Source organism: Gossypium hirsutum, chromosome A05, assembly GCF_007990345.1.
Source record: "Gossypium hirsutum isolate 1008001.06 chromosome A05, Gossypium_hirsutum_v2.1, whole genome shotgun sequence".
Taxonomy (NCBI): Eukaryota; Viridiplantae; Streptophyta; class Magnoliopsida; order Malvales; family Malvaceae; genus Gossypium; species Gossypium hirsutum.
In genome coordinates this window covers 12,006,353-12,026,750 of record NC_053428.1, presented here as the reverse complement: position 1 = coordinate 12,026,750, position 20,398 = coordinate 12,006,353, and the positions used below count along the sequence as shown (strand labels likewise).

General features: G+C 30.6%; 2 protein-coding genes across 2 annotated transcripts; both read left to right on the top strand.

Annotated features, from left to right (window-relative positions):
* The first annotated feature begins 719 nt into the window (after positions 1-719).
* Positions 720-8,293, top strand: LOC107944013 (pleiotropic drug resistance protein 1). The gene is made up of 24 exons (XM_016877828.2): positions 720-1,416; positions 1,603-1,723; positions 1,815-1,903; positions 2,023-2,107; positions 2,211-2,370; positions 2,538-2,614; positions 2,854-2,907; positions 3,004-3,094; positions 3,192-3,493; positions 3,573-3,854; positions 3,965-4,281; positions 4,396-4,556; positions 4,643-4,746; positions 4,836-4,992; positions 5,078-5,200; positions 5,284-5,447; positions 5,534-5,869; positions 6,044-6,334; positions 6,431-6,514; positions 6,601-6,734; positions 6,849-7,076; positions 7,172-7,343; positions 7,433-7,687; positions 7,865-8,293. Exons 1-24 carry the CDS (start codon positions 1,064-1,066, stop codon positions 8,126-8,128), a joined length of 4,404 nt encoding a protein of 1,467 aa, XP_016733317.2. The 5' UTR covers positions 720-1,063; the 3' UTR covers positions 8,129-8,293.
* A 2,105-nt stretch (positions 8,294-10,398) lies between these two features.
* Positions 10,399-11,149, top strand: LOC121228855 (pleiotropic drug resistance protein 1-like). The gene is made up of 3 exons (XM_041111862.1): positions 10,399-10,406; positions 10,457-10,840; positions 10,906-11,149. The coding sequence occupies exons 1-3, from the start codon at positions 10,399-10,401 to the stop codon at positions 11,147-11,149; spliced, it is 636 nt and encodes a 211-aa protein (XP_040967796.1).
* Positions 11,150-20,398: the final 9,249 nt, after the last annotated feature.

Genomic DNA, 20,398 nt, shown 5'->3' with positions numbered 1-20,398 from the left:
TAAAAAGATTAAGTTTGAGATACTAAAGGATTATTAGAAAAAATAATATCCTAAAAATAATCAAAATAGTTGATCTTTGAACAATCAATCAACCAAATTAGTTGTAAATAAACTTTTTTCACCGTAACAGAAAAGAGTATTGTTTGAAATTAAAGAGTGATGAATGCAAAGCTAAAAAAGTAATGTGGAATATATGTTTAAGGGATGCCATGATTAACAACTTGGAAAAAAAACAAGAGTCTAACGATTTCCTAGGCAACTTCAACTGGGTCAATATATGTAATTTTCCCAGAGAAATTTGAAGTCATGCCCAACCAACGTCGTTAAAAAGGTTTTAGTCGTGGAAGGTGCTAAAAAAGAGGAAAGGGGAATTTTGCTTCACTGTAATTTCTTTTAAAGTCAACCGAGGTATGCCGTGAAAATGAACTGTTGAAGAAATATGTGGGCACAGAAAGAGCCACAATAATGAGGCAGGTGATTTTCATTCTTTTTTTATGCTACTCATCTCAACATTATTATTATTATTATTATTATCCTACTCTTATTTTTATTTCCATTCAAAGTTTTTTCATTCATTAACCAAATCAAGGGAAAAAGAAAATTCAGATCAAACGTGAGCCTTTAAAAAGAAAACAATTCAGATGAAGTTTGAATTTTGACCAAAAAAAAAAACCCTACAAAACCACCTTGAAAAATTTGAACCTCTCATATAACAAAGAACAAAATATAAAAAAGAAAATAATTAAAAAAAGAACTCGCCATATGATTTTAAAGTTCTAGGCTTCTAGCTAATAATATAACCTTATAAATATCACAAACCTCCAGTTTTCTTGCTACAGGATCAGCTTATTCCTCAACTCTCATACTGGTTTAATGGTTTTTGTTATTTTAGTTTCAAAACTCTTCACATTTTCTTCTCAATGTTCAAAGACAAAGAGTCTGATAACAAAAGGATACCGAACTTCTAATACTCCATTTATCGTTATTATTTTGTTTTGATTCATTCACTTGAGCTGGGAGGAACGCGAAATTTTGGAAATTGTATTGGTGGGAGTTGGAGGTAATGGAGACCGGAGATATTCTTAAAGCGAGTAATAGTTTACGGGGAAGTTTACGAGCAGGAAGTTTGAGATCAGGAAGCTCTTCCATATGGAAAAACAGTGGGGTGGACGTGTTTTCAAGGTCTTCGCGAGAAGAGGATGATGAAGAAGCTTTGAAGTGGGCTGCAATTGAGAGACTACCAACTGTTGCTCGTCTCAGGAAAGGTATATTGACTAGCTCTCGAGGTGGTGCCAATGAAATTGATATTGTTAACCTTGGATGGCAAGAAAGGAAGACTATACTTGAGAGGTTGGTTAAAGTTGCTGACGAAGATAATGAAAGGTTCTTGTGGAGGTTCAAGAACCGTATAGATAGGTATGAAGTTTTTCTGTTATTTTCTTTTTACTAGAAAAAAAGAAATGGAAAGAAGTATTTTTTTTTATGATTCGAGGGAAAGACTAGAAAGACACAAATGAAGACAAAGAGTTTGTCTAATTGAGATCCTGTTCTCGCGTATCAGTAATCATTTACATTCGAATTTTTTCTTTTTCTAATTTTCAGGGTTGGCATCGAGCTTCCCACAATCGAAGTCAGATTTGAAAATATAAATATTGAAGCTGAAGCTTTTGTAGGAACCAATGCTTTGCCTTCATTCCTTAATTTCATTACTAGCATATTTGAGGTACCAACCTGGAGAATCATAATTAATTCATCATTTTACAACTTTTTGTTTAGGATTCTTATTAACCTTTTACTTTGTTTTGTGATTAAAGGGCGTGTTGATAAATATGGGTATTCTTTCTAGTAGAATGAAAAAGCTGACCATCCTCAAAGATGTCAGTGGTATGATTAAGCCTGGCAGGTAAACTTGGTCATCTTTTTTCTCGTCAAACACATGAATTTTAACTTTTTCTTCTAAAATAAAAAGTTGGGCCATCCTGGAATTAATCAATGATTAGTCTTTTCATGTATATATTATAGGATGACATTGCTTTTGGGTCCTCCAAGTTCCGGAAAAACCACTCTCTTGTTGGCTCTGGCTGGGAAGCTTGATCCTGCTCTCCAAGTGCTCTAAAAAATTCACATTTTCCTTTCTATGCTTCTTGTTTTTTGCATTGTGTTCTGCCTTTGCTTTAGTTTCTAATTTGAAAGTGAAAATTCTGTTGCAGTTTTCGGGGTCTGTGACATACAATGGGCATACCATGAAGGAGTTTGTGCCTCAGAGAACTGCTGCCTATATCAGTCAATATGATCTTCACATAGGAGAAATGACCGTGAGGGAAACTTTGGCCTTCTCCGCAAGATGCCAAGGGGTTGGAACCCGATATGGTTAGTTTGGTTTCTATCCCTTCTGAGTTTCTCTTTTGACCTTTTGATGGAAATGTTATCACTTGTTTTATTTATTCATTTATTATTATTATTATTATTATGATGATGATGATGATGATGATGTAAATCTTCAAAGAATGAAATCTTGTTGTCTTGGGCGTTTACAGATATGTTGTCAGAGTTGTCAAGAAGAGAGAAACAAGGAAACATTAAACCTGATCCTGATATTGATGTCTTCATGAAGGTAAGAACCATGAAGTCATTGTAATGCTAAATATGAACATCTTATATACCTCTCTCGCAAAAGACTGTCTTGTTTACATTTTGAAAAGGTGTCTTGCAAAATTAGTTGCATATGTTCAACGATAATTTTCTCCCAAATATAATTGACTGAAAATCAGAAATATAATATAATGTCTGACAGGAATCTTTATTATAAAGAATCTTGTATTCATCCTGATTTGCTTTACCATAACATTTCAGGCAGTAGCAACAGAAGGACAGGAAGCAAATGTAATCACTGATTATATTATGAAGGTAATATTACAGAAACTGAAGTACATTGAAATCTATTCAAGAAGCACTAACATGGTAAGTTCTTAACATTGAAAATCTTTGATTTAAATTTTGCAGATTTTAGGACTGGATATGTGTGCAGACACTTTGGTAGGAAATGAAATGTTGAGGGGTATATCTGGAGGACAAAAGAAGCGTGTCACAACAGGTAGTTCATGAAGTCAATTACACCATTTATTCCATTATCAGGGTAGACAAAATTTCTTATCATCAAAATCTAATTATGTCATTGCCAATGCAATTAGGTGAAATGCTGGTAGGACCAGCCAGGGCACTTTTTATGGATGAGATATCTACTGGTCTGGACAGCTCTACAACATTCCAAATTGTGAACTCCCTCAGGCAAACTGTTCACATTCTTAATGGAACTGCACTCATCTCCCTTCTACAGCCAGCTCCAGAGACTTACAATCTTTTTGATGACATTATTCTCCTTTCTGATAGCGTGATAGTATATCAGGGTCCTCGTGAACATGTGGTGAGCTTTTTCGAATCTATGGGCTTTAAGTGCCCTGAGAGAAAAGGTGTGGCTGATTTCTTGCAAGAGGTAAGTCTTGACAAAGTTTCATTCCCTTGTTCATAGTGAGAAACTTACTCTTCTGTCACATTAACATTGCTAATTTCAGGTTACATCAAGGAAAGATCAAATGCAGTATTGGGCACGTAAAGATCAACCTTACAGGTTTATCACGGCCAATGAATTTGCTGAGGAATTCCGGTCATTCCATGTGGGAATGAAACTTGGAGAGGAACTTGGAACTCCGTTTGACAAAACAAAGAGCCACCCAGCTGCTTTGACAACAAAAAAATATGGTCTTGGGAAATGGGAGTTGCTAAAAGCTTGCTTTGCAAGAGAACTTCTGTTGATGAAGAGAAACTCTTTCGTCTACATCTTCAAGATTATACAAGTGCGTACTAATCATTTTTAAACTCTCTAGTCTGTACTGCAATTATCGTGGTTTAAGGATCTTTACTAACTCCTTTTTTTATTCATTTCTTTTTTTATTTGTGCTACTAGCTCACAATAGTGTCCTGTATTACCATGACACTCTTTTTGAGAACTGAGATGGATCGAGATTCAGTTCAAGGAGGAAGCAACTATATGGGGGCCTTGTTTTTTGGTATGATTTTTCTCATGTTCTATGGAATGCCTGAGCTTTCTATGACCATTACTAAGCTCCCTGTCTTTTACAAGCAAAGAGACCTCCTATTCTTTCCTCCATGGGCCTATGCTTTACCATCATGGATTTTGAAGATCCCTATGACATTTATAGAAGTTTCTGTGTGGGTATTCATTACTTACTACGTTGTCGGATTTGATCCGAATGTTCAAAGGTAGAAAAAATAAATGACAACACATATATCTTAAGAACTTTAATAGTAATATACAAAGTTTCTTGCTCATTAGCTCTGATTCAAGTTGACGTGGAAGTAAAATTTTTGGCACAGGTTCTTAAGACAGTTCCTCCTCCTTGTTCTCATTAGCCAGACAGCTGCTTCATTATTTCGGTTCATTGCATCAGCCGCTAGAAACATTATTGTTGCCAACACTTTTGGAACATTTGCTTTACTTGTACTTTTTGCATTAAGTGGCTTTGTCCTGGCACGAGGTATAATAATAAGTCCAAAAAAAAATCTTTCAATGAAAGTTAAGCTTTAAACAGTTTTAACATACCTTTTATGTTTAATGCTACAGAGGACATAAGGGGTTGGTGGATATGGGGTTACTGGATTTCGCCTTTGATGTATGGGCAAAATGCGTTGATGGTTAATGAGTTCCTCGGGCACCGGTGGAGTCGAGTAATGCTTTTGGAAGTTGAAATGTCTATAATTTGTGGTTTGTCTCTTAAAAATATGCTGATCTTTTTATGCATGCTTTCATATTGAAGGTCCCTCCAGGCTCAAACGAATCGATAGGACTTCAAGTTTTAAAGTCTAGAAGTTTCTTCCATGAATCATATTGGTATTGGCTCGGAGTAGGGGCGTTGGTTATATTTGTAGTATTGTACAACGTTTTCTTTACTCTGGCTCTTACCTATCTAAAGCGTGAGTATAGCTTACCTACTAAAATTTATGCCTCATTGGTAGGGAGAGCTAATATTTTATTCTTTTTCTTCAAATAAATATGTAGCCTTTGAGAAGAATCGAGCTGTAATATCTGAAAAACCCGAAAGCAATGATCAAGCCAATGGTGTTGGTGGAAGCATTCAGTTAACAGACCATGAAAAAAGCTCAAGTCATGTAAATAGATCAGGTACGGAAAGCTCATATATATTTGGATTGGTATGTTTGTGTACAAGCCATTGTATGTGCAACATTAATTTAATTGACATGCAGAGATCCAAGATGACATTCAAAGAAGCGCCTCCTCATCCAAGTCCTTTTCTTTGTCTGACGCAACTCTTAGGACCAATGGCCAAAAGAAAAAGGGAATGGTTCTTCCCTTTGAGCCGCACTCTCTCACTTTTGAAAACATTTACTATTCTGTTGATATGCCACAGGTAACATAAGGTTCCATTTACAAATACCACATACGTTCAATTGTTCAGATATGTGAGAGTTCCTTGATTGAATTGAAATTTTGTAGGAAATGAAAGAACAAGGTATCACTGAAGATGACAGATTGGTGCTATTGAAGGGTATTAGTGGTGCATTCAGACCAGGTGTTCTCACAGCTCTAATGGGTGTTAGTGGTGCTGGTAAAACCACTCTAATGGATGTGCTGGCTGGCAGAAAAACTGGTGGTTATATCGAGGGGAACATTACAGTTTCAGGTTTCCCCAAGAAACAAGAAACTTTTGCTCGAATATCTGGATACTGTGAACAAAATGACATTCATTCTCCTCATGTCACTGTGTATGAATCCTTAGTTTATTCCGCTTGGCTACGATTAGCCAATGACATTGACGCTGAAACCAGAAAGGTTAAGATTTATGAAACCCTGAGCTGTTTCAAGTCTCTTATTTTACTTTGTTACATGCTAGAGTTTTTATGTCACTTTATCTAGGATAAAACCCAGAACAAAAGAGCCCAATAAAAACCACATATTTTCCTAGTGGATTATGTTGATGGTTTTATCTCCACATATGTTTTTCAGATGTTCATAGAAGAAGTCATGGAGCTTGTGGAATTGGATTCATTAAGGCATGCCATAGTTGGTTTACCCGGTGTAAATGGTTTATCAACGGAGCAGCGAAAGAGGCTTACGATTGCAGTCGAGCTTGTGGCAAACCCTTCTATCATTTTCATGGATGAGCCAACTTCAGGGCTTGATGCAAGGGCTGCTGCAATTGTTATGAGAACAGTTAGGAATACAGTGGACACTGGAAGAACAGTTGTGTGTACCATCCATCAACCAAGTATTGACATATTTGAAGCGTTTGACGAGGTGAAGAACATAAAAAGTTAAATTTCAAAAGGAGTGGCTTCGTTTTTTGTTGGTTCTTTTTGTAATAGCCTAACTAATATAAAATTGCAATTGTAGCTATTCCTTATGAAACGTGGAGGACAAGAAATCTATGTGGGGCCATTAGGACACCATTCTAAATATCTTATCAAATATTTTGAGGTGAGATTAAATGAAAGACAATACTGAATTCATTTCTGAGTTCACATGAAAACTATATCTAACATTATGATGTTCATGTTTTGTAGGGAATTCAAGGGGTTAGCAAAATCAAAGATGGCTACAATCCCGCAACGTGGATGTTGGAAGTTACGGCGTCAGCGCAAGAGTTATCTTTAGGTGTTGATTTTGCTGATATCTACAAAAACTCGGACCTATACAGGTAATAAATAACCAGATTCAACTAATTACTTTAGTTTAGCATATATAAGACATATATGTGACCTATTTATCTTAGCTACCTTGAATTTGCTACTGAGGCATGTCATTTGTTCAGGAGAAACAAAGCTCTTATTGAAGATTTAAGCAAACCTGCTCCTGGTGCAAAGGAACTCTATTTCGCAACACAGTACTCCCAACCATTCTTGAGTCAGTGTGCGGCTTGTTTATGGAAGCAACACTGGTCATACTGGCGCAACCCCCCGTATACTGCCGTAAGATTCCTCTTTACAACAGCCATAGCATTGATGTTTGGGACGCTGTTCTGGGACCTTGGGTCAAAAACGTAAGCAATAATTCAATTACAAAAGCTCAGGCTTCAATACTGGTTTTCATCAGTCAGCTTCAAGTATCTAATTGTCTCTACCTTGTAAATTATAGGAAAAAAATACAAGATCTGTCCAATGCAATGGGTTCAATGTACGCTGCTGTTCTGTTCATCGGTATCCAAAACTCTTCATCTGTGCAGCCTGTTGTGTCGGTAGAAAGGACAGTCTTTTATAGAGAAAGAGCTGCCGGAATGTATTCTGCGATGCCATATGCCATTGGACAGGTAAGTAATTTTCTCATTTCGAAGAGTAGTTGAAATCGTGAAGAAAGTTTTACGTGCATTATAATTGCCTCCACATTTGGCCACTGCAGGTCTTAATAGAGATACCTTATATTTTTGTTCAAGCTTCTGTGTATGGCATTATAGTGTATTCCATGATCGGATTCGAATGGACCGCTGCTAAGTTCTTCTGGTATATCTTCTTCATGCTTTTCACCTTACTTTACTTCACCTTCTATGGCATGATGGCTGTTGCTGTCACACCAAACAACCACATTGCAGCCATAGTATCCTCAGCATTCTACGGATTATGGAATCTCTTCTCAGGTTTCATCATCCCACGACCTGTATGTGCTCTTTTAAATAATTTGATATCTTTTTTTTTTTTTTCAATACAAAGAAGACCAAAGCCTATAAGCCAACAGAATTAAACCTGGGGTTTAGGTTGCTGGTCTCTTTAGCATATACCTATACACAAATACTGAGTACAAGCTTTATTCTCACTCGTTTCAAACCAATTACAGAGTATGCCAGTATGGTGGAGATGGTACTATTGGATTTGTCCAGTATCTTGGACCTTGTATGGATTGCTTGTTTCACAATTTGGAGATATAAACGAATTGCTTGAAGATGGAAACAATGAGACAGTGAAGCAGCACTTGAGAAATTATTATGGTTTCAGGCATGATTACCTGGGATTTGTTGCTGCTGTGATTATTAGTTTCGCAGTTCTCTTTGGAACAATCTTTGCTGTGGCCATAAAGATGTTAAATTTCCAGAGACGATAGAATTTTTTTGTTTTATTCTTATAAAATCAATGCTATTTGAATTTTATGCATTTATTACAAGGTCCAAATTCTGTCATTGTAATAAAAGGTTTTTTCTTGTATGCAACTATGAACCAATGTACACCTTTTTAGATATAAAAAGTTTATGGTTTGATTGCTTCTCTACCGGTTGAAGATGAAACAAATTCGGCCCAAATTCTTTGAAGTCAGTTTTGAAGATTCGGCCCAAACCCTCAAGCCTGCTTCCTTGAAATTTTTATGCTCTGATTTTACTCTCTGTTGTATTAGCTTCTTTTTTAATGAATTTTATTTTCTTTCAAAAAAAATATTACTTAAAATAATTCAAGACTCCAATGATTAAGCTCTAAATTAACGAAAATTTATGATTCGTTTTAATGGTTTATATTTCAAAGTTTAAGGAAAACATTGTTATCTTTTTTTATTGAGAAAAATAAATGTTGAATGAAGACACACATTAATTTTCATGAGAAAAAAAAAGTTTATTTTTCTGCACTTGTTAGGTTTTTTTAAATTTTCATGTTAGCTAATATTACAAATATTCATCTATTTTCATATATGGTTTTATTTTATTTTGATTTCTTTTTTAGCTTTACAAGGTTCAAGTTCTAAAAAAACAGTACATGAACTCTCACCGAATTTGCTTTGAAGAGATTGAATTCTGAAAAATAATTCTAGAATAAGTAAAAACTTTATTTTTTTTTCATATGAAGCAATTTTACTATTGTTAATAAAAATTTATATAAATCTTTCAAAAAATAATTCTTAACAAAATTAATATATCAATACATTCACACTTTGTTTTGAAATAAAAAAATTGGTTTACATATATCAATTTTTCCTTCTTTTTTTTTGTCTTCTTCAAAAATTCAGAGCTTAAATAGAAATGAAAATACTTTTCGTTGTTTAGTGTTCATAAGAAAATTGTTTACTACTATTTTCTAAACATAAATTAATTTTTTAATTTTAAAACCATAGTTTATAAGTTAACAAAATATAATTATAAACATTTACAAACTTGAGACCGCGAACACCTAATTATCAAATTCAATAATGCTAATTTTCTTAATTTTTTAGGCATTAAAAATTATTAGAAATTAAATGTTGAATGAATGTCATGAGGGGTTTAGGCATTAAATGTTGAATTAATGTTGATTTTTTTTTTGAATGTTGAATGAAGAGTATTAGTGGTGCATTCATGTTTTTCTATTAGAAATTAGTAATGGCCATTTAGGCATTAAAAGGTTAGAGATAGGGATAGATAATTGAAAGTTTTTAATTACTTATTTTAAATTTTATTATTCCATTTTAATTGTTTGTGTTTAAATTATTATTTTTTCCAAATGAATTTATTTATGCTTAATTAAATTTTTACAACTTTCTTATTGTAATAATTTAGTAATTTTATTTCAATATTTGTAACTTTAAAAAAAACCCTTATATTTTAAGAATTTATGTACACGGAAATGTATATAAAAAATTAAATTAGTAAGTTTATGTTTTCAAAGGAAAAGGCAACTCAAAAAATAAAATATTTTTAGTATTATTCAAAAAATTAATATATGCTGTTATATCTATATGTATCAATATCTATATATATATATATGTATTAATATCATATTTACTTTTCTTTTTCTTTTTTTTCTAAATTGATTGGTTTCTTTAGGTTTACTAATTATATTATTATCACAAATATTTTATAACTCTTTCCCACAAAATTATCCATTGTCTTTTTCTAATTATTTAATGACATTTTAGTAAATTTTTTTATGTTATTGTCACATAATTTGGGTAAATTCTTTACTTGAATCTCAAACCCTAAATCTTAAATTTGAATCTTAAACTTTAAACCCTAAACCTCAAACTCAAATGCCAAACCCTATAAAGTTCAGGGTTTGAGTTCGGGAAATTTAGAGTTCAAGATTTGAAATCAAGGGTTTGAAGTTCATAGTTCAAGGTTCGAGGTAAAAAACTACCAAAATTATGTATTTTATAAAAATAACACACTTATGACAATATTATTGGACGAACATTTATTAAATAGCTTTCATAAATAGTATGTATTCAGGGGGAGTTAAGTTATGATACTATGGTGGAATGACTTCATGATTAAATAATTGATAGGCGAAAAGTTGAAACCTAATTATAAATTAGTTGAGTTCTAATTATATATATCCAATCGATCTCTCCGTTAACTCGTTGAAATCAGAAATAAATTGTATGTAGAACCAAATAAATAGAAATGAATGAAAATGATAAAGTTAGAAAAATTATTTACATTTACTAATTGTCTGCATCATGAAATTATAGGAAAAGAATACAAAACCTGTCCAATGCAATGGGTTCAATGTGCGTTGCTATTCTTTTCATTGGTATCCAAGACGCTGCTTTTGTGCAACCGGTTATGTCTGTCGAAAGGACAGTTTTTTATAGAGAAAGAGCTGCTGGAATGTACTCTGCAATGCCAAATGCCATTATAATAGAGATACCTTATATTTTTGTTAAAGCTTTTGTGTATGTCATTATAGTGTATGCTATGATCGGATTCGAGTGGACCATTGCTAAGTTCTTCTGGTATCTCTTCTTCATGTTCTTCACCTTACTTTACTTCGCCTCATATGGCATCCAATTCTGTTGGATGCCACTGCATAAACCAATAGGATTAAACCTCGGGTTGAGGTCTTGGTATCTTTAGCATATACATATATACACACAAATCCTGAGGACTAACTAAATTCAAATGTGCACCAATTACAGAGTATGGCAATATGGTGGAGGTGGTACTACTGGATTTGTCCGGTTTCTGAGACCTTGTATGGATTGGTTGTTTCACAGTTTAGAGATATAACAGACATGTTTGAAGATGGGAACAATGAGACAATAGAGCAGTACTTCAGAAATTATTTTGACTTCAGAAATTACTGTGTGATTGTTAGTTTCACTATTCTCTTTGGGGCAATCTTTACAATGTTCATAAAGGTAATCAATTTCCAGAGATGTTAAACAACTCTTGGTTTAAATATTGTGTACAACAAAATTCTATCTATATATATGGGTAAATAAGGGACAAACCCATGAATGACAGAATTCCATATTTGTAATGGTAGAATATATTATTAGGAAAGGAACAAGTTGAAAAAGTTCCCGTATGATGCATGTTATATTGTAATCAAAATATTTGATTTGAAATTTATACATTCGTTACAACCTACAAAAGTTATCTTTGTAGTTAAATTGTAAGAAATAATTAAATGTTGATGTATTATCTACGTGTATATACTATCAACAAAATTAAAAAATATTAATATTTTTATTCATTTTAGAATGATTAGACAAAAATATAAATTTAAAAACTAAACAAACCAAAAATTAATTGGAAGGTTAAAATAATCTTTTATAAAATTAAAAGAACTAAATAAATCAACATATCTTAAATTTTTTTTAAATATAAAAAAAAACTCAAACTAATTAACTAACTTCAATTAATTAACAAATTCAATCATCATTTATAAGGATTGGATTCCAACTTGGATAATCAAAGTCTGATCGATTAACTTTTTAGGTCTATAATCATGCATTTAATGTAAATTATAAAAAAAATGACATTCTGGTTTTATTTTTTATTTATATTTAATATCTATAAATAAAAAATTTTAAAATTTAAAAAATAGTTATGACAACAAACTTATATTAAAATAATTTTAAAAATTAAAATTTTTAAATATCAATAAAATTTTATCGTATTATTAATTTTTAAAATATAAAATTATTATTATACATATATCCTCCTTGAATCCATTATCCACTCTCTGCCTCTAATTAAATCATTTAAAACATAAGTAAATGTTCATAAATTATTTTCTATCTTTTATGATTTGACTCATTCAATAGAAAACAGAAAAGTAAATGTTGAATGAACACGAGTGTTTTTTATATGAGAGTAATTATTTAAAAATTATTGCAAAGTTATATTTATTTTTAAAAATAATATTTGATTTAAAAAAAAACTAATTTTAAGTCAAACGGTTATCCCTCTACTTAACTCAAATTACAAATTTAATCCTTATATCATAGAGGTTAGCATGGCCCGGCCCGAAGGCCTGTCCGAAATGTGAGAGGATTTGGACAAAAATATAGACTTGAAAAATAGGTTTGAACAAAAAAAATAACGCCCATTTAAAAAATGAGTCGGGCCTCAAGAATTTACTAAAGGATAAAAAAATATGATTTTTTAATATTATTTTCTTGTTATTTTCTCTCTATTTTGCTACCATTTTAATATTATGTTAATATTATTTTGTTGTTATTGTTTGGATATTATATAAAATTTATTTTATTGTTAATTTTATTATTATATTAAAGATATTTGTTAATTTTGTTATTATTTTAGAGATATTTACTTGTTAAGTTGCATCTATCTTAGTGTTATTTAAGTATACATTTTTTTAAATTTATTTTTAATTTGTTGGGAAATATTTATTTTGATGTTTTTAGTATTTTTGATGTATTATATATATTTTAAAATTATATAAAAAATAATATAAAAATTAATATCGGCGGGCCAAGTTGGGCCCGAATTTTAACATTTTCATTCTAATCAAGCTTAGACAAAATTTTAAATCTATTTTTTAGACCAGGCCCGAGCCTAATAAATGGGCCTAAATTTTTAATACCTCTATTATATCATAACTGGATAAAGTTAAAACCTTTACTTTACAGGTTAAAAAAAAGGGAAGCGTGGCAAATATTTTGCAAATGGTTGACCACACATCCAACAAAAATAATTCTAGAATGTCAACACTCAACACCAGGTATTACACTCAACGAAAATAATTCTAATTCAACATTGGCTTCTCAACTACATTTGATGTAAACGACGTTGATTGTATGAAATTATATGTAGAAATTAAACCAAGTACAGTGGCTGACTGTGATTTAATTTATTTTTTAATATACCATAGGCATAGGAATATCTACCACATTACTAAAATATATTTTCTTGTCAACCATTTTATCCATCAAATTAAATATTAGGGTTTAAATATGAGATTTCGTTCTTACTTTCATATTAAGCTGGAGATTTATGGAGGTTTTTAATATCCTCAATTTTAATTTTTATATATATTTTTAAAATTTTAAAATTATAATACTAATCCAAAAAAATAATAGTTAAATCTAATTGGTTAAATAACAAGTTTTAAAAAATACAAGGACTGAAAATAATTAAATTAAAGTATATAAATCAAATCTACAACTTATCCAATCTAATAGCAGAGTTAACCTAAACAATGACAATGAAGGGAAGGGAAATGGATATTTATTTCATGGCTTTCTTAACTAATTCGAAATCCAAAAGATCAAAATAATTTATTGCTAAAGTCATTTTTAAAAATTTTGTTTGTTTCATATAAATATAATAACAATCATCCAAAACTAAATCATATTTAAAGAGCGTCATACATGATATTCTCTCCTCTTCATATATAATACATGTATTTAAAAATATAATATTCTAAATTATTTTCAACAACTTCTTAATTTAATGATAAAAGTATTGTATTGTGACATAAGGGTTTATGTTTAATTTCTAACAACTATCCTATCTCCAATTATAATATATCCATTTATATATATATATATATTCAAAATAAGAGAGAGAAAACAATAATTAACGATGTTTTAGTTGTGTCGATAAAGTTAGGGCTATGATGCTTTAAGCTTTCAAATTCAATTTTATCTCTGTAAAAAAAAGAAGAAGTGTAAATTACTTATTTTAGTTAGTTTGAGTTAAGCTTAATTATTCAATTTAATGCTTGTAATGATTGATTTTAATCAGATTATTTAAAATAATTAATTAATTATAACCTAAAAATAAAATAAAAAAAAACTAGTTTATGAAATCTACGATGGGCCAAATAAAATGAATTTATAAACCAATTGGAGAGGCTTTGTATATAATATGAAATTGGTTCAGTCAAACACATGAGTTTTGTAATAAATAAGAAATTAGATTTATAACCTTTCATATCTAAGGATATTAGTACACCTCTATATAGAGATTCGGATTCCAACTTTAGAAATATTCTTTATTAAAAATTACATGGCAAGGATTCATATCTTCTATTTTTACTTTGGATTTCATATTGTTAATTTAAATTTTTTGAAAGGATATTCTAGTTAGGGTGCACTTGAAAAATCACTTTATAACTAAATTAGATTTAATTATTTGTAATCACACATGATTATATATTTGGATAAGTACTATAATTAGTGGATTAAAAAGGCTCATCAATAGGTCAATTGAGTTACAGAAATTTAAATTTTCTATAAACCCTACAGTTTGGCCTTGATCCCCTCATTAAGAGAGTATTTTTGAAAAGTGTGATAAAAAAATATTATGAAAAATGTATTTTTTAAGTTTTAGCGTTCTCAATTGCTGCCGCAACTTAGATTCCACCCATTTTTGTGTTGGACTTTTTCTACTATATATATCGGTAGAAAAAGAGCATCGTCGCTAATCTTGGTTGACCAACACTAAACATGCCGTCCTGCACAACGTAAAATCTCATCTGGTGGTTGTAAAAAACAATAAAAACCCAGTGGCCATGTGAACGCATAATTAGCCAAAGCATCTGCTATTTTGTTGCCCTCCCTATAGATATGCTTTAGTTTGACTTCCCATGGCAGATTCATCGTTCTTCTAACATCACAAGCAACTGCATTACTCAACTTACCTACCCTGCAACAATTGGATTGCTATCCAATTCAAGAACGATTGTCCTTGCTCAGTTGCTCCCATCTGCCATGCCATGCCTGTATTTTCATCCATAGTGTAAGTCCAGCTCCTTTACGAGTTCAAATTTACCTTCAAATTGCAACCTCTTGATGAACAAAAATCTTCTACCCATTATTGTACTCCTTTTTGTGCCCCACTCCACCTAGAATATTTTTGACACGTTTCTTCTCTTTTCTTTTTCTTTATACAATAATTAATTCACATTCAAGTCAAATTAAAATTCTCAAAATTTGATATTCTGATCACTCCTTCACTAAGTCATTAACAGTCGTTTTTTTATTAGTATAATAACAAATTTAATCCTCTAAAATTTATAAATTTTATCAATTTAATCCTAAATTTAAAAAAAATAACAAATTTAGCCTTCAACTTTACACATTCCGTCAAATTAGTCTTGATTCTTAAAAATTAAAATTTATTTTAAAAAATAAAATTTCATTTTTCAATAAAAATATATAAGATTTTACAAAAATACATATATAATTATAAAAATATTCATAAACAAATGAATATCTATCTTTCTCACTTTCTAACATGAAGTTTATTTATTAAAATAATAATTCTATAAATAAAACAACAACCTTATAAATAAAATAATTTAAAGGGAAAAACTATGAAAAAACTTATGTAAATAACTTTTTTCTTTTTTAAACATTAACAATTACTATGTTCATGTTGAGTAAAAAACTATAACTTGAGGTTGAAAAGAGTGAAAATTGATGTTTTTAGGTTGTTACCCTAAACAAGTTTATTGTGTTTGAAGGCCCATTTGATTGAGGATATATAGGCAATGATGAGGTTTTGGAGACTCGATAGGTGGAAAGTCATGCCAACTGTAACACCCCTCAATTTGTATCCCTCGCCGGAACCGGGTTACGGAGCATTATCGGATTTTACAGATCAAACAGACAAAAATTTCAAACATTTCATATCATCAAAACAAATCATCAAAGTATCATTTTAATCCAAATTATAAACATACCAAATCAAAATCAATTTGCCTAGTTCATGAGCACTTAAACATAGAATTAAATTCACATGCACCTATCTAGATTTCGTTCAATTTACCATGCCATAATATAACCTCAACAATCAAACACATATTTATATGTATAAAACCAACGAAAATTAAACTTATAATCTCATTTACAATCAATCCACAAAATAACTATTATTTAGACACCTTAGGTACATGCCGACACAAAGGATAAACATCACCACATTTGAGTTCGGGATCGTTGTTGGATGCTGAATCGGTGATCAAAATTAAGTACCTAACCTGAGCACGGGAAACAAAACCGTATGCTGAGTAAAACTTAGTGGTATTTCTATAATCCGAATATTCAAAGACAAAATAATATAATAGGCACAATTGAATATTTAAAATTCACATTTATTTATACAATAACATTAACCATTCAATACTCAAATCATAAATACATCATTTTATACCATACTCAATTCTTATTATTTGCTATAAAATAGCTTCTCACAATATAATACACATTTCACTTAAACAACAATAATGTTCGTACCATGTCCAATTCATGAATACACAATTCATGTGTCTCAATCCATATTTCAATTCACAGTCTCATTTTCATTTCACATATAATATCATCCAACATCGATCATAGTGTCATTTCACTTAATTACCCCTATTAACACGACTCGGACTCGAACGGATACCCAGTGTCTCATCAGCTAAACTGAAGTAAATTGGCACCCAATGCCTCATCGAATTAATCCGAAGTAGTAAATTGACACCCAGTGTCTTATCGACTCGAAGTCAAAGAAATCCCTGAACTCTTCCAATCCTATGGCATGCCATCTATATCCGATTCAGCCCGATACAATTAATAGGGTTTAAATTTCACAATTCAATAACAATCAATATCCAATGTCAGCTTTTCATATAATCACATAATTACTAATACAATCATGTCAAATTGAAAACTCAATCCATTCAATACATATATTTATCTACCAATTCAAATCATTCAATCAATTATCAAAACATCAATTACTCACCTCAACACTTATCATTAACATTAAATCAAAATACAACAATTAATAACTAAGTTCGGATTATAGAAATACAAACCAGAAATTTCGAGTTATTCCTCATCGACTTTATCTTTCCCCTTTTTAGTCGAGGGTTCCGGTACGACGTTAGCTACGGAATTAAAACAATTAAAATTTATAAATACAATACAATTTAAATTTCATATTGAATATTTCAACTTTTTACTCAACATTTGTGTAAATTCCAATTTAGTCCCTAAACCGAGACTAATTTTATTTCTTCACAATCAATTCTATATTTTTATTCAATCTCCACTTTAAACTAGATTTAACTCTCTAATTTCATTTAAATCCCTAAATTTCAAAATTTTCATAATTTAATCCCTATTACTCAAAATTTACAATTTATTCTACAATTCAATCCTTTTTCATTTCTAACTTGAAAATCTATCAATTTAGTCCCTAATACTAAAATTATTCAACATTAACAACACTTAAAAACTCAATAATTTCTAAAATTTTGACATGGGTCGGATTAGTATTTAACACTGGGATTGCAAAAACATAAAAATTACAAGAAAAATAGACTAAATTGACAAACCGGTTGAACTTAAAACTTTTGAAGCCCCTAAGGTTGTGGCTTTCTCCTTCCTTTCTTTCATTTTTCTTTTCTTTCTTTCTTTCTTTTTCTTTCTGTTTCGTTTCGTTTCTATCTTTCTTTCTTTTTATTTATTCTTTATTTTATCATTATAATATAATATAATATAATAAAATATAATATAACTTTAAATTTTATAAATATCTTCATCGTTGTGCCGCGTCATTTAATACCAATGGTATAATTGCTTATTTAGTCCTTTAAAATTTTCTTTCATCTATAATTCAACTTTCACTGCAATTTAGTCTTTATACCTAATTACTTTTAATTCAAGCAAATTCACTTAATTGAAACCTAATTAAAAATATTTACTAGTCCGGTTTACGTGAACGGAGTTCCAGGAATGCACTTTTTTTATTAATTAACCATCGAAACGTTAAAATTTCTTAACGAAGCTTTAATACCACCTTAAAGACACTCCGTAAATATTTATAAAAATATTTACGGCTCGATTTATAAAAATAAGGTCTCGATACCTCATCTTCTAAAACTACTTGAACTTAATAAATTACTTATATAACATAAATTATCAAATCAAAAACTTTTTTAAAAAATCACATTTGACTCGTAAATATTAAAAAATAATATTTACAAATTTACTCAACGGATTTAATGGCCCCGAAACCATTGGAGAGTTGTAACGGCCTAATTTTCAGTGGTGTCGGAAATGGTGATTTGAGATCACTAAATTCGACAAATAAGATTGAACAAGATAGTAATTTAATATTTATGAGTCAAGTAAGAATTTAGAAGAATTTGTGAAATGGTGAAATTAGTGAATTAAAAGAATTTATTAGGTCAAACGGGTCAAAAATGAGGTATCGAGACCTAAAAGTTGAAAATTGAGCTATAAATATTTTTATAAATATTTATGGAGTGTCATTGAGTTAGTATTAAAGTTTCGTTAGAAAATTTTAACGTTTGGATGGCTAATTAATTAAAAAGGACTAAATTGAAAATAGCGCAAAATTTGTTAAATTGTGAGTAAATAGCTTAAGTATTTAAAAAGATGGATTTAAAGAGCAATTAGACCCAAAGGTTAATGACTGGACGGTTTGGGTATGAAATAAGCAAGAAAACAATGTGAGCAAGGGGCAAAATTGGAAATAGCATAAAAGTTAATAGTTAAATAATGATGTAATTGAAAAATCTAGACATTTCTTCATATTTTCTCAGCCAAAACGCCATATAAGGTCTGGAGAAAGCTGGTTTTTCATATTTTTACATCATGTGAGTTTAATTCTTACTTTTCTTGATAATTTTTATGTTTTTATGACTTTTACAATTAGGTCCACTTGTAGAATTCATTAGTTTTTGATTTTATGGGTGAAATTGGAAGTTACCCTGGATGGATAAGGGAATTTTATGATGAATTATTATGAAATTTAAGTTCTAATTTCATATTAAGGTGGTTTTATTAAGTGATTTTGATAGGAAATGATATTTAGGACCTAATTGTGAAAAAGTTGTGAATTGAAGGTTTCTGTTGAAATTAAGAATATAAAAGGTTTTTAAATAGTTTATAATGATAAAATAAAGTGTTAATTGAGAAAAATTAGTTCAATTGATGGGTGAATTGAGCAGGGACTAAATTGTGAAAACTATAAATTTTGGGGTAAAAGTGCAATTTCGAAATTTGAACAGCATAAATTGTGAAGTGAAATAGAATTGAAATGGATGCTAATGAAGGAATGATTTTATAATTATAGATCAAGAAAAAAAACTGAATCGTGGAAAGGAGAAAATTCAAGAATAGTCCCTGAATTTCTACAACTTTTGCAAATTAGTCCAGGTAAGTTCATATGGCAAAGTTCAATGTTTTGATATGAAAATCTTATGATTGTTAAAGTATTTTATTGTTGATGAATACTATCAATTTGCATTAACTAATGAATAATGTGTAACTAAAAGTACAAATTAGTAGGAACAATGGATTTGAGTGCTTCTATTCTGTGACCCTGATGAATTGACGAAAAATATGTGATAAGTGTGCCCGTTTAAGACCATAGCTGGGCTATGGCATCGGTGCAATGTGATAATGTGACTCCGTATAAGACCATAGCTGGGCTATGGCATCGGTATAATGTGATAATGTGATTCCGTATAAGACCATGTCTGGGATATGGCTTCGGTATGATATGTGAACCGTGTAAGACCATGGCAAGGCTATGGCTTCGGTGTGTGATGCGTAACAATGTGAAAGTCCATAGTTTACTATGGCAATGTGATAATGAAGCACTCAATTCCCTTATTGTTCCTTAAATTGACAATGAAGTAAATGAGAAATGGGCCTAAGGGAGTTAAATTGTGAGTAGCCATATGGAAATTATTCCAATGAGTTATTAATGAAATTGTGATTTGGAGGATGAAATAGTTAAACTAATAGATATAAGATTGTGTACGATATTTGATATGATTTGTGTTTATATGCCTATGAGCTTACTAAGCTTCAATAAGCTTACTTGTGTGTGTTTAATATTTTTATGTAGATTGACTTGAAGTGAAGTGGGTAGATCGGATCAACACAACAGGGCACACTATTCAGATCAATTCTGGTAGTTTTTGTTTTATGTTTAAAGATTTATATGGCATGTATAGAGTTTGAATGAATTGAAGTAAAGATGTTATGAACTAGTTAACAATATTTGTACTAAAACAGTTTTTGGTAAGTAGCAGTAGTTTGACTTTGAAAATTCACCATAAATTGTGGAAATTGAGTTAAGGGCTGGAAAAAAAATGAGATTAAAGCCTAATGAGTCTAGTTTCATATAGA

Coding starts and splice junctions, on each gene's coding strand:
- LOC107944013 (XM_016877828.2), top strand. CDS start 1,064: ATGGAGACCGGAGATATTCTTAAAGCGAGTAATAGTTTACGGGGAAGT. Junction 5,201..5,283: donor AAGTCATGTAAATAGATCAG/GTACGGAAAGCT, acceptor ATTGACATGCAG/AGATCCAAGATGACATTCAA. Junction 7,077..7,171: donor TGGGACCTTGGGTCAAAAAC/GTAAGCAATAAT, acceptor TGTAAATTATAG/GAAAAAAATACAAGATCTGT.
- LOC121228855 (XM_041111862.1), top strand. Junction 10,841..10,905: donor TTGAGGTCTTGGTATCTTTA/GCATATACATAT, acceptor CCAATTACAGAG/TATGGCAATATGGTGGAGGT.